This window comes from Megalops cyprinoides, chromosome 24 (assembly GCF_013368585.1).
Source record: "Megalops cyprinoides isolate fMegCyp1 chromosome 24, fMegCyp1.pri, whole genome shotgun sequence".
Taxonomy (NCBI): Eukaryota; Metazoa; Chordata; class Actinopteri; order Elopiformes; family Megalopidae; genus Megalops; species Megalops cyprinoides.
The window spans coordinates 13,160,844-13,175,279 of record NC_050606.1 but is presented as its reverse complement, the minus strand read 5'-3'; the positions used below and the strand labels follow the sequence as shown (position 1 = coordinate 13,175,279).

The 14,436-nt window shown below is 47.7% G+C and overlaps 1 protein-coding gene across 2 annotated transcripts in view; it reads left to right on the top strand.

Annotated features, from left to right (window-relative positions):
- The window catches only part of rock1 (Rho-associated, coiled-coil containing protein kinase 1), a 69,779-nt gene extending 55,890 nt beyond the window's left edge, over positions 1-13,889 (top strand). Inside the window, exons 22-33 of one of the 2 annotated variants that reach the window (XM_036518699.1) lie at positions 1,015-1,118; positions 1,721-1,886; positions 2,471-2,564; positions 2,665-2,753; positions 3,910-4,101; positions 4,737-4,893; positions 7,427-7,497; positions 7,631-7,719; positions 8,630-8,708; positions 10,026-10,287; positions 10,873-11,080; positions 13,496-13,889. In XM_036518699.1, the coding sequence (XP_036374592.1) occupies positions 1,015-1,118; positions 1,721-1,886; positions 2,471-2,564; positions 2,665-2,753; positions 3,910-4,101; positions 4,737-4,893; positions 7,427-7,497; positions 7,631-7,719; positions 8,630-8,708; positions 10,026-10,287; positions 10,873-11,080; positions 13,496-13,499 (1,515 nt within the window). In that variant the 3' untranslated portion in view covers positions 13,500-13,889. Of the gene's footprint in view, positions 1-1,014; positions 1,119-1,720; positions 1,887-2,470; positions 2,565-2,664; positions 2,754-3,909; positions 4,102-4,736; positions 4,894-7,426; positions 7,498-7,630; positions 7,720-8,629; positions 8,709-10,025; positions 10,288-10,872; positions 11,081-11,936 lie in introns of both variants that reach the window. The other variant, XM_036518698.1, reaches the window with a different exon arrangement.
- Positions 13,890-14,436: the final 547 nt, after the last annotated feature.

The following is a 14,436-nucleotide window of genomic DNA, read 5'->3' as shown; positions in this document are numbered from 1 at the left end:
TCCTCCCTGTGGACAGCTGCATCTTTTGAATGCTTTAATATGCGCATGTTTTATCTGTAGCTTATTTCAGAAACCCAAATGGTGGATTTTGTCATTACGTTTTGTCAGTTGAATTATTATGAGTTGTTCGACTTGTACATGGAAGGGGGTGGACAGAGAACAGAGACTAGAAATTTAGGCTGTGTTTGTGCCCCAGTGCTGTGTAATGGTAAAGATTGATAACAGTGGGATGTAATTTATAGGTCAGCAGCTTGCTGGGAACGTGTTCCTGTGTCTATAGCACGAAGGGGAGCTGTCCCCCCCCATAGGCATCTGTAATTTTGTAGATTGTGGATTGTGGACATTGTCAGAGCGGCAACTTTAATGCTCGTCTGGATATGCTCATTGGTCTGTTTTTCTGACTATTGGTTTTTCTGTTTTGTGATTGATAAAGTAGTACACGATTTGTAAGTCATGGATTGATTAGACAAAGATGCCTGCCACCTATCAGCTGTACACAGCTGGCAGGGACATCGGCGTGATGTCAGTGCTGTTGGCTTCCTGCTCTGAGACACCACCGTGGGTCCGTGTTGTCAAATCCTGATACTTGTTCATCAGTTGCAGTCAGAGTTCTACCTGTAGGGTACCTGTAGGGAAGAAGCTTTATTCACACGATAACCCCCCAAATTACAGAATTATTTCCCTTATGAGATGTCTTTGGGGGTCTCACTTCTGTCGCTATTAGCTGTGTGTTAAGTATTTATTAAATAGGTATGTGTTTGCTAGCTTGCAGTAAGTTGATTGTGTTCGCTGTTGAAAGCAAAGCTGATTCTTCCTGCTGGAAGCCTTGCACAGGGAAGATTCTCCCGTAAATTCAGTTGCTTATTTTGTTTTGAAGAAAAACTCTGTGAATGTTACTCGAACCCACGCCCAGCTCCCTAGAGTCCGTCCCGGCTGTGCACTACCCACATGTGTCCCCTGGCCAGGCAAATGGCCGCCCGTGGGCCATTCTGACCCACCCCAATCTCTCCGCAGACGCTGTACAAGACTCAGGTGAAGGAGCTGAAGGAGGAGATCGAGGAGAGGAACCGGCAGATCCAGGAGGCACAGAAGAAGGTGCAGGAGCTCCACAGCGAAAGGTAAGACTCCCCGGGACCCTCCCTGCTCCCCCCCCACCCTCAGGGGAGGACAGTCATCCTCACCCCGCCAGTGCCCGCCCACGGTTTGAACCCCTGACCTCCTTCCCACAAGCTCTCAGAGGCCCGGCTGTCATTCGGCTGTGCCACCACCCCTCTAATTACCATCTCCACCGCTTGTAATTAGGGCACGCTAAAGGGGTGGGCGTGGGAGCGGCGTTTCCATGTGACCTTCGCGGGCCAAGCAGCTGATTGGCTGGGAAACGGAGCCAAGGCTTCTGGAGGTTTTCGAAATGCTGCAGCGCATTTGCCTAAATATCCCAAGCGTGCAGATAAGCAGCACTGTGTCAGTCACGCGCACTCTGTGTGTGTGTGTGTGTGTGTGTGTGTGTGTGTGTGTGTGTGTGTGTGTGTGTATGCGTATGCGTATGCAAGCGAGCCCAGGCCTTTGTGTGTGGATCATGCTCTGTGTGTGGGAATGGTTTGAGAATCTTCCTTGTATGTGTACGTGGCTTGTTCTGATGGACGATGTTTGTGTGTGTGTGTGTGTGTGTGTGTGTGTGTGTGTGTGTGTGTGTGTGTGTGCGCGTGCGCGCGCTCTGCAGGGACTCGCTGTCGGCGCAGCTTGACCTGACGGTGACGAAGGCGGAGTCGGAGCAGCTGGCCCGGGCCTTGCAGGAGGAGCAGTATTTCGAGCTCAGCCAGGAGAACAAGAAGGCCGCCACCCGCCACAAGCAGGAGATCAGCGAGAAGGACGCCACCATCGCCCGGGTACAGCGGCCAGCACTCCACACACAGCTCCCCAACAGCTCTAAACTCTTAGTAGACTTTACAATAGTGTGAATTAAAGCAGTCCAGGCTTGAATTTTTGCCATTGTTCTGTGTTGGAGATTTAACAGAAAGTCAGTGTTGACATGAAATTTGACACCCTGAAAATACTGCGTAGGTTGTAACCCAGAGAAGTCAATGTTCACATCGGTTAACACACTTGTTTGCAGACACACACTTGTCTCATTTGCTCCAGATGTTCGAGAATTATATGAGAAGTGTATTTTTGGTACTTTCCATCAACAGACTCTTAAGATTAAGTTTATTGTCTTTAATATGGAAATTATTTATCCCAACTCACACAGAAAAACAGTATTACACCGTAGGTTTACTTTAAAACACAGAAATTGAGATTTTTTCCCCACTGCATTTGGTCTGTGGCTTAGTTGCTGAGCAGGTGTGATATTACAGGTGTGATTTAAGGTGAAGCTTCTTGCCCAAAGGCATTCCATTAGAGTCGGGGTGTTCTTGATCCAGCAGGCTCTTCTGCCTTTACCTTTGTCCATTAACACACTTTGCTCTCCCAGCTTGAGGAATCCAACAAAACCCTGACCAAAGACGTGGAGAACCTCAGCAAGGAGAAGGCGGAGCTGGACGAGAAGATGCGGGTCCAGGAAGAAGGTAAAACACCTGCCTCCTCCTCCTCCTCCTCCTCCTCTCCGCCCAAGGAAAGGCGGCAGTGCCCTGACCTCTCTCCCTTTGACCTCTTACCCCCCCGCAGAGTATGCCGCCCAGAAGGAGGAGATCACGAACAGTATCAAAGCCAGCTACGAGAAAGTGCTGAACACAGAGCGCACGCTCAAGACCCAGGTACGCCCAGGCAGAGGAGACAATCCAGTCGCTATACTGATCGAGTGCTGTTCGATACCGGTCCTGTCAGAACCAAAACGGTGAACTGAAAGAATGCGTATACACAGGGCTACTTGATTTTCCAAGACACTAAACTCTGGATGCAGAATAAAACAGAGAAAAGGTTCTCATTTAAGCACTAGCATGTTTTGGAACATTGTGTTTTATCTCCTGGTATGTTCTAGCTGAATTATTCTGTGTCTGTGGCTGGGAATGTCTGGTGCAATAAGACGTGTTATAGGGCACTGATTCTCAATCCTCCTGGGGCCCCCCTGGTCCACACTTTTCCCATCTTTCCCTGTTCTACCTACCTGACTGAACTCATCGTGGCACTTTTGATTAGCTGAGCACGCCTGATTTAATCAAGAGCATGTTTGGAGCAAGGATAGATAAAAAAATATGCAGGACAGGGAGGCTCCAGGAGTAGGATTGAGAAACACTGTTATAGGGGAAGGTACACATAAGCACATTCACATTTTTTTGTACATGGATCACAGGAATCGCCGATCTGAAGGTGAAGGAGAGATGGAATCAATTTAGCTTAAATACTTACTTTTGCTCCCAACATTTACTGGCAGTGCTTAGCTCACACACAAAAAGACATTTTGATCCGCAAATGTGTGGTCTGTTCTTTTTCTGCTCAAAGTAAAGAGCACTTATTTTTTCAATTAGGTTGAAGCACGATTCTGACTCAGTTTTGACCAGTATACTTCTGCAAGGCAGGAATGGGGGAGATTTTGGGTCATCTTTACTGTGGGTGGACTGTTTTGGTTCAAAATACCAGAAGCATTGTCCTCTTGGTGTATTTGGTGGAGTTAAAGGACACAGAGCTATGGTTCTGTAGTAAGTGTAGGGCTGCAGGGTGCTTTGTAGTAGGTAGACCACTTGGACCAGGAGGCCATAGGCTCACATCCTGGACAAATGGTTGGCATTTCACCTTGGAGGAAGACACTATACCATAATCACTTTAGGTAGAACTCCAGCAGTATGAACATACTTTTACAGCATATAGAAAGCACATTGCAGGTTCTTCCTCCCAATGAATAGAGCTTTTACACACACTCCGGCCGTCAGTCACAATGCCCCTTCTCCTGCTTTACCCCCCACCGCTCTCCAGGCGGTGAACAAGCTGGCGGAGATCATGAACCGCAAGGACATGAAGCTGGACCAGAAGAAGAGGGGCAACACGGCCGACCTGCGCAAGAAGGAGAAGGAGAACCGCAAGCTGCAGCTGGAGCTCAACCAGGAGAAGGAGAAGTTCAACCACGTGGCCATCAAGTACCAGAAGGAGATTAGCGAGCTGCAGGCGGTGAGCTGGGAGGGGCGGGGACAGGCGGCGCGGGATAGGCCAGGGAAGGGAAAACGGGGCGGGGCAAGGGGTGGGGGAACAGCGGTAGGCGTGTCAGGCCTTTGAAGACCACGTGAGTGTTTAACCACGTTACATTACATTAATTTAGCAGACGCTCTTCTCCAGAAGGACTTCCAGCACAGTAGAACGTAAGCGTATCTATTCAAGTTGAACGAACAACAGTGTTAGACCAGGCTAACGACACTCCCTGACCGGTAAGCATAAGCATAACTGTGGCTGGCAGTGTAGCACAGTGGTAAGGAGCAGGACTCGTAACCGAAAGGCTGCCGGTTCTATTCCCTGCTGGAGCACTGCTGTTGTACCCTTGGGCAAGGTACTTAACCCAGAATTACCTCAGTAAATATCCAGCTGTATAAATGGGTAGCATGTAAAAAATTGTAACCTATGTAAGTCGGTCTGGATAAGAGCATCTGCTAAATGCCACTAACGTAGTATAATATAACAACACTTCAAGCCCCGTAACAAGTTCCCATCCTCAGCCCAGTCAGACTAAGGTGTACATGGCAACGCTACACTGGGACCGTGCACTAACATTGGGGACGGGGTTGGTGCTGTTGTCTTTTCGCCTCGTGCAGCAACTGGCGGAGGAGAGCCGGGAGCTGCAGATGCAGCTGGACAGCAAGGAGAGCGACATCGAGCAGCTGCGGGAGAAGCTCAACGACCTGCAGCTGCGCATGGACAACTCCAGCGTCACCAGCCTGCAGCCGGACGAGACGGACGGCAACATCGCAGGTAGGCTCGCGGGGCCCGAGCGGCGGGGCCCGAGTGGCGGGCCCGTCGGAAGTGCCGAACGGGGCGTGACGCGCCGCCCCGACCGTCCCCTCAGGATTAACAGGGGGAGCTTCACTACTTTACCTTACATCGCATGCATTCAGCAGACGCTCTCATCCAGAGCAACTTCCAGCGCTATAGAACATGAGAGTGTCCATTCAAGTTGAAAGGGCAACATATTTGAGCTCTGATTGGCTGGTCACTGCCTGTCAGTTTCCCGCCTGTTGCTGCTTCATTTCCGCAGTCACAGATGCAGCATGTCAGAGTAACTCGTATCCTGGCAAAAACAAGCCTTCTATTTTAGAAATCGGATTGCCTTTGTAGAGCTCTTCCCTGACAGTTTAAACCTGATATATGTGGGGACGATTCAGAAATGGTCAAAAAGAGACCATTTGTATATCTTTAAGTAGACTTATTGAGCTTTTACAATGGAGAGAGTGTGGGATACATTGTTTTCGGTGGAAATGCAAAAATGTTTCTGCACAGCAGTTCAGAAGAGCACCATGTGCAAGACCAGATCATATTGGAAGATGTAACAAATCCTTCCACCCACTTCAGTGCCAGATTATTATTTAGACACTTCCTCCTCCTTGTAAAATGGTGATGTTATGTGCAGAGAAAGAGAGCTCAACAGGTCTGGTTTGGTCATATATAAATGGAGGGCCCCCTGGATAGATTGTGGCCTCTGCTGTGAATGCCTGTAAAGATCAGAATTTGGATACCATAAGTCTCTGTCCAGGGACATGACTACTCAACTACTCAAACCAACATTTGAAATCACTTGGGTGTACTTTGCCAAGCAGAGGCCTTTACTCTCAGGTATGTTTAGTGTTCATCCAACGAGATAAAATCATTTCCAAAACACATAAGGAGAAGCAACTTGCTCAATGTCAAATAGCACAACAGCAGTGGCCCAGCTGGGGTCCGATTGACTGGTTACAAGGCTTGTTCGCTAACCGCTACAGCATACAGCCGACCAAACGCTCAACTGTTACACAGACAAAACTGTTAATGACAGTGGAGTTCCTCCACGCCGTCCCATACAGGAGACCCAGAACGTCCCAAACCTGTGGGGACATTCCCATCTCCCATCTTCAGCCCAGCATTTAGTCCCTGTTTGGTGTACATTTGAATGCTTCGGTGTCTCAGCGTGTTAAACTCTTCTCTCATCTCTTTATTTCCCCCATGTCCAGTTGGTTCTCCTTGCTCTCCTTATCTCTGTACCTTCTGTTCTTTCCCCTCTGTGAGTAACCTGGAGTCGGGGGGTGGGTCCCCGTCCTGCCTGGCCTGTGTTACTGCGTGGCTGCGTCTTTTTCTTTTCTTTTTTTTTCTTTCCTCCCGCTTTTGAGTTCTGGTTTTGGTTCGGTTTGGAATGCATCCTCGTATGAATTAGACGACACTTTTGAAGGCCGCCATCGAGCAGAAAGGGGAGGGGAAACAGCATCTGAGAACGTGCCGTTAAATCATTTCATTGAGTGTTTTGTTGTGCTCACTCCCATGGAAATGACTGAAATGATTGATGCTGGAATAAGGCAGTAAATCTTGCATCCTCACTTGATTGGCACCCATTCCGTACAGAAACAAAAGGAGGAAATGCCAAAGGCACGCTTGCGGGCTAGTCCGTGACACAGAAATAGAAATGCTAGAATGGTTCTGGTTGAAGGGAATGCCTGAGACTGTCCTACGGGATAGGAATCAATCAGAATCTTGGCTCGGGGTGCCGTGGATATGACGGCGTCAGGCAAATCAAAACAAAACATTCAACCAACCTGCTCTCCTCCCGCGTCTACGGTTACCGCCTGGCTCCCCGGCACCTTTCAAAAGTGTCTGAAAATGGTCCAGCCTCACATCTCCCAGAGTGCTCGGCGGGCCCCCCACAGGGGGGGGTCCTTCCGGCGAGCGCCCTTTGGGAGCTCGTTTTCCCGTTCTGTCAGCATGATCACCGCGGAGAGAGAAGCCCCTCTCTCTGCCTCACGTCTGGAGCCGAGCCCGCGTGCTTCCCGTGTGGGAGTTTATTTTGCCAGTATGTCTTGTGCCTCAGCATGCTTTTTGGAAAAACAAAGGTAACATTTTAACATAATGGCTGACAGTCCCCCATTAACTGATGTGTGATTCTCGCAGCCTGAAAGCCTCTCTGTGCTGGTAACATATTTAATCTTGGTCCAAGACTACAAACCTTCTATATGTGTTGCCTCATGTACTGGCCATTTCTGTACCCTGGCCTGAAGGAACAGCATGAGCGTCGAGGTGGTGGCTGCAATACATTCGTTAACAAGGACTGTGCTGCTGTCATTTTAAAGTGTAAAACCTTAAAAAAAAAAAAAGATTGTCAGACCTTCGGAAGCGACATGGTTGTAACACATGACTTGATTTCCTTTTTTTCCCCTCCCCCAGCTGAGTTTGACCTCAGTTGTTTGTAATCACTGCATGCCTTTTTCGGGGAGGACGATCTGCGGGTTTTCTCCTCGCTCACTGCGGCTGTCTCTGTTCTCAGAATCCAGGCTTGAAGGCTGGCTATCGATACCCAATCGGGCGAACATAAAGCGATATGGCTGGAAGAAGCAGGTGAGTGTTGGACCAGCCCGCTGGTAGGTAATGTTGTCATCGCTTCTCCTGGAGCCAAAGTTTTGTCTTTTTTGCCTTTTTTCTCACCCCCTCTGGTCTCTACCGTCACTCATTTCCTCCCTCTGTTTCTCAGTATGTGGTGGTCAGCAGCAAGAAGATTCTCTTCTACAATGACGAGCAGGACAAGGAGCAGTCTAACCCCTCCATGGTACTAGATATAGAGTAAGTGTCCGAATGGCTTTTTGGTTCAGTGTCGTCTCATTGGTGCAGAACAGGTGAGTATGTCACAGGGATGGGTTAATTAAGCTTTGTGATTGGTGGAACTGTCGTGCTGCTGACTGCTTTGAACCAATTGAAAAACCTCGGCGTAAACAGAAAGACTTGGTTCCGGTCATTGAGTCATAGAATGTAGGTGGTAACTTATCTGCCCTCACTGGTCTGTCAGCAAGTACGAGGCATCGATGGAGCTCTGCTGTTTGTCTGCATTTTCAGCTGTTTGTTTCCATTGTTTTTCTCGATCGTGCTGCGAGAGGGAGCCTCCCTTGAGAGTTTTAAGTTACGCGGCACCAAATGCCCTCTGCTGGCCGAAACCCAGACCCCAATGCAATCAGGGGAATACCACGAGGCTTCTCTCAGCCTCTCAAACACAGCGCAGCCTGTCGAACAGTAACTGAGGTAAACAGAGGCCTGGGCCGAATCAGCGACCCCAGTCACCCCTCATGAGCGGACATTGTTTGGCGTCAGCCTCGGTACCAGCAGTCTGCAGTGTTACGGTTTCTGTGTTGACGCTGCGTGTTAATAACCCAGAGCTCTTTGTTCTTGGTTTGTTGTTAAGCTTTTGTGACCACCATAAAGCCCGTGGTTACTCTGTTACTCTGGGACTCTGTAAAAGGGGAACCCGCTACCCTCTCGGTTCTGGTAAACGTGGTTTTCGTGCTGTTGCTGCGGCTTGCACGTTTCAGTGAGATTTAAACGCTGAGAAAACTAACACGCAGGCTTTGCCAGGCGAATGCCGGCTGGTGATGTCTTTGACGTTTCCCCTCCGAGTGTGAGAACATGGCAGGGAACGAGAAGTCTGCCCACTCGCTTTATTTCTGCCCGTCACGCTCATAAACATTCCTCTTCTGTGCAGCAAACTGTTCCACGTGCGTCCGGTGACACAGGGTGACGTGTACCGAGCCGAGACGGACGAGATACCGAGGATATTCCAGGTAAGGCTCCCCCGTTTCAGCATCCTTGATATTGAATTTAGTTAAGTCTACTATTTCCAACTTCAAAATCATGTTTCAGATTAAATGCAGTGTATTATATGCACATAATACAATAATAAATGGTCATGAGCATATATAAATGTACATGATGCCAGGATATTGATCTCAATAATTTCTGTGTGTAGATGACATGTTTACATTGAGTACAGTAATGTTTGGGCATTATCTAGTCATTTTCAAGTTAATTGACACTTTTGATGAGAACATGGCTTGATACCTGCACGTGGACAGTATATTTGAAATGATCATGTCGTTGGTGAATTTTTGTATGTCCTGCTCTGGTTCACGATGGTCTTATTTTCAATACACTATACAACAGCTATTTAGAGGAGCTGTATCCATGTAATTATCATCCCATCAGTGGAAAATTGGACTAATGTAAGCCTTATGGACTATCCTCAAACCATGTAAAAAAGCACCTATCAGTGATTTTGTATCAGAGGTCTAGTTTCAGTTAACAATAGGTATGCTGGAGGCAGCATTTCATATATTTATTTGATTGATCTTGCCTACAATTTTTAATAAACACATGCAGCGAATAGATACCTTATTTGGAAATGTACAGATTCTCCAGCTTTAAAAGTTCATGGAAACCCAAGTACAGGAAAGGATACAGGACCTACAGAGCAAGAGGGCTACTTTATCTCGTACTTTATTTAGTACCTGCCAATTTATCCAAGTGGCTGAGGTCATTGCTGGCAGGGTGAATTTGAGTATCTAAAGAGACCTGGTCAGTGCGTTGGACGTGTTTACCCACTGCGATCTGGCACTTATCAAAGAACACTCCGTTCAAAAAGGTGGCCACAGCGCATGATCAACTTCATAATGCAGCTGAACAGTCATCCGTTGATAACGCTGCTGTAAAGCTGTTCTGCAATGCTGCAGATACAACCGCTAATGATCTAAAAAGTGAGAATTAGTGGTTTGCAGCATTTAGGGCTAATCACATGACAGTGTTTTGCATGATTGTAACACTGTCTCAGGGCTAACTGTCTCATTGTGGGACACAGTGGAGAAATGGACAATGTTCTTTAATTGGAACATTACACAATCTGTTGTTCATTATATTGCATTACATTGCGTTGAATTCATTTAGCAGATGCTCTTATCCAGAGTGACTTGAGCACAAATAATAGCAGTCCATTTAGTAAAGGATCCCCTGTCTAAAACTGAATGGTGGCTTTCCATCTCAGACATGTCTGACGTCATTTTAAGTTTTCCATTTTGGTGATGCGTTTTTGTTTTTCTCCAACGCAGATCCTGTACGCCAACGAGGGAGAGTGCCGGAAGGAGGCGGACATGGAGTCGGTCCCGCAGGGCGACAAGACCAACTGCCTGCCCCACAAGGGCCACGAGTTCATCCCGACGCTCTACCACTTCCCCTCCAACTGCGAGGCCTGCGCCAAGCCGCTCTGGCACGTCTTCCGGCCCCCGCCCGCCCTGGAGTGCCGCCGCTGCCACGTCAAGTGCCACAAGGACCACCTGGACAAGAAGGAGGACGTCATCGCCCCCTGCAAAGGTACTCGCCTCTGCACCGCCTGGGGCGTGGGGCCCCAAAGGGGGATGCTCGATGGACGGCAGGTTCCGCCGCTGCTGGTGCAGAACAGCCTCTCTGTGGAAGCCAGCACTAGATGCTACCTCAGAATTACTTTTGCATTGTTAGTAGCGTTAAAGGCAGCAGGGTAGTGTAGTGGTAAGGAGTAGGGCTCGTAACTGAAAGGTTGCTGGTTCAGTTCCCCGCTGGGGCACTGCTGCTGTACCCTTGGGTAAGGTACTTATCCCCCAATTAAATATCCAGCTGTATAAGTGAATGACTTGAAAACTGTAACATATGTAAGTCGCTCTGGATCAGGGCATCTGATAATGACAAAAATGTAACATAGTAGTGTAAGATATAAGATGAGTTACTTGATAAACACTTCTGTATTTTGAGAAGGCTGATTTTCTTAGTAATGCATTGGTTGCATTTATTTGTGTTCTGAGTTAGTGTACTTTGTGAGACTCATTAAAGATGCACTTGCAGAGAGCGGTGTATTGTAATGCGCTCGCTTCTTGACTAGCCAATCGGAGGCAATGTTTTGAACAGCTTCTCTCCCCCTGACAGTGAACTACGACGTGACCTCGGCCCGGGACATGCTGCTGCTGGCCCTGACCCAGGAGGAGCAGAAGAAGTGGATCGGCCACCTGGGCAAGAAGATCCCCAAGACTCCGCCCTCGACCTTCACCAGGGCCTCGCCGCGCACCGTCTCCACCCGCTCCATCGCCAACCAGTCCTTCCGCAAGACGCCCAAAAACATCGCCGGCAAGCCCAGGTATACGCCATACTGCATACATATATATATACACCATTACATAATTATACACACCAATGAAATGCCAGCGGAGTCGCTCACTGCCTTCTGTTGCCTTTTAAAGATACTTTGACACCTGTTACTTAGGGACTTGGGGTAAGTGGTTATGATGGCTCCATATGGCCTTCATAGTTTGCCTTAAAAACAATCAGTCCTGTATAACACAGGAAAGACTGCGTATGCTTATTTGCTGTTTGTATTTTACACTCGAATTTCAAATGCTTGTAAGTCACGATGGATAGGCATGTCTTACAAATAAATGCACGTCACACACTCGCCACACACTCATACAGACCCACGTCCATAAAGCATTCGGCCTCTAGGGTTTGTCTGGGACTTATGGACCGGAAGCGAAGGTCGTCTCACTTCCTCTCATCGGCTGCAGTAGGTGCTGTAAGCCTCTGCAGTTGTAGGGTTGTTACTGTAAACCGAGACCCAATAGAGGGAGATATGGCTGTGCGGTTGAATTAAAGTTGCCCGTGGATCAGACTTTGAATGAAACCAAACACAGAAGCTATTGCAGCTCTTCTGAATATAGCTCCCAGCGCCCCCCCCCCCCCCCCCCCAGTCAGCCTGTTAACGCCTCAACCTATGATTTTTGTCTCATTCAAACTTCCGAGCACCAGATTGCATCACTTAGCATGTCTGTGTTCAAGGAGCTGATGTGACCAATTTTTGGGTGATGTATTAAACCTGCAAGCTTGTGGCCTTCTAGTTTCAACTGCCCATTCCTGCTTGTACTCGGCCCTGACTGGGGATCGGTCAGCCCTGGCCACCGGGTAGTCATGTGATGTGCTGTTTGTCTCCTGTGTTGTAGCAAAGCGCTGTCAGGCGTCCAGGCTGCAGACCCAACATCCAGCACGTGCTGACGGCAACCGCTCCTCCAACCTAAATAGCTGAAGCCTTTCTCTTAGAGGCCTCTTTTCTCGCTTCTCTGGGTTTTTCCCCTTATTTGCTAACCGGTGGTGTGCTGGTGGTAGACTTTTAACAGCGAGGGAAGGTGACTTTGTCTTATTTCGCATCTGAAAGTGGAACTGTGTACAGCTTATGAGGGCTCGTACAGTGGACAGTTCCTTGCTGCCATCTGAACTCACTTTCACTTGAACCATCTCCTCTGGGGGTTAGCCTTTCATAAAAACCTCGACAATTACATTGCGGAGTACAGCGCTTAAACGTTACTTTTGGGTAGTCACATTCTTCGACGTTAGTTTACCAGTATTTGAATTTACAAACCTGCACGTCCTTCGTGCACGAGGACAGTGTACTATGCTATAAGTGTATTATAGGTGTGGTCAGAGCGGTTTAAACAGTACAATTTTTGTGTTGCCAAAAGGCGGAAGACAAAATTGGCACTGTCCTTATATCCTCTTTGGGTCTACAACCTTATATGGTATACAGTCCCGAGAGTTTATATTTTGACATGCTTTATTAGGTGTTACCTACGCAGTAGACCTTTCAGTTGGAAAAGTACAGCATTTATAAGGGCAGCAGTGCTGTGCAGTGGATAAGAAGCTGGTGTGATGACCAAATTCTGCACGAGCAGGACATTTCACCCAAATACCCTGCTGTGTAAAGGGATTGTTTGTAAAATGCATGCTGTTGTAAGTGGCCCTGGAGTGGAGCATCTGCTAAGCAGATAAATCACAGTAATTAGCGCTGACCATCATGGAACGGTGGCCAGCATTTTGTTATAGCACAGTATACCTCAGGGTATTTCTACTGTTAAGACATCGCATGAAGTTGAATAGTACCATGCTTGCTCCTAAAGCAACTTTCTGTAACACAGCATCCCTGTAATGTAAGCAGATTGTGGCTTTGTTTGAACAGTTAAAACTTTTGTCCTCTTGCTATCACTCAAATTTCATGGGCAGTTTTTCTACAAACCTTCAGTCATTTGACTGTGAAATGCCTCACTGATTTTTAGACTACTTGCCAGTCACTGCTGGAAAGACACATTCCTACACAAAATATTTAATACATATAAGCACATATTTTCCATTCAGGGACCTACAGCCAGTGTGACAGTCTTTCAGCCAAATCTGTTTTTCCACAGATTTGGACTCACAAAGTGAATAAGTAGTCTTGCATGTTAAGTTTTCATTTTCTCCATCATAATATCCGTATTTATAAAGAAATTCTGTGATAGATTGACTTTGCCAGTGAACCTCTAACATGGTCTCATAATCACAGATCCCAACAGGATGAGGAAGCACTGTGTCACTAAGGTTAATCTGCATTGAATTGAGGCTCTGAAGTGCCACCTTTCCACTCGGCCCGTGGGCACGTTTCCACCTAACACAGTAACCTCTGAGACTAACTGAACGAGAAAGCATCTCTTCCCCATCACCAGACACCTGTTTCTCTCCTCTCTTCCAGCTAACCACCTACACCACTGGATTCTGTTGGGACTTTTATTTTGGTATTTTCCCCTCTCCGAGAACCTGACTATCTCCTGCAGCAATTGAAAAAATTTTAAACAGTTAAAAAAAAAAAAAAAAGAGTAAATGAAAAGACTGGATCAGCGGTCAGAAGTGGGACTCGAGTCCGCCCCCGTGGCGCCCACCCCGCCCCGTGGCCCCATCACTAGGCCAGCCCCAGCCTCTCGGACCGAGGGCTCCATCGACCAGCCACGCCTTCCACTCCCTTCTCTTCCGGCAGGGGAGGCGGCCTCTCCAGTGCTTTCAGAAACCGGGCTTCTTGAAGTGCAACTTCTCCTGAGGAAGTGGCTCGAAGCTTAGGTACACGTATGGCTCCACATCAAGACATTGGAAGGGGGTTGTTGGGGTGGGGTGGGGTTGGGTTGGTGGGTGGGGGGGAGAAATTTATGGACCTGGAGGGTAGGGTATGGGGGGGGGGGGGGGGGGGGGGACCTGATCAGTAAGGAATGAGAGTGCATTCTGGGAGATTGCAGTCCCCCTGTTGCCCTGACATGGAAAATTAAGCTTGGGAGCAAAGCTCTATCAACAGTCATTTGTATGACTCGGATGCCTTCGATTCCTGGACTCTAGCAGCCTTAACGTTCTCATTCACTTTGAAAGGAATGCAGCCCTCTGCTATGGAATTAGTACAATTGCTGTGTTGTTTTTGGGTGGGGGGACATTATTCGGTACTGAGCATTAGGTATTGAATATAGGGGGAGGAGTAAGCAGATCATCATTTAAATCTATGCATTTTTAATTATCATTATTGTTATATTATTTTGCGCCAAGCCATATGGATATCCCATTGTAATGGCATTAGGAGACCTAACAATTCAAAAAAACCATTGACTTTGAGTGTTTTTTTTTTTTTTGGGTACATTGTTTCTGTAATGTTAT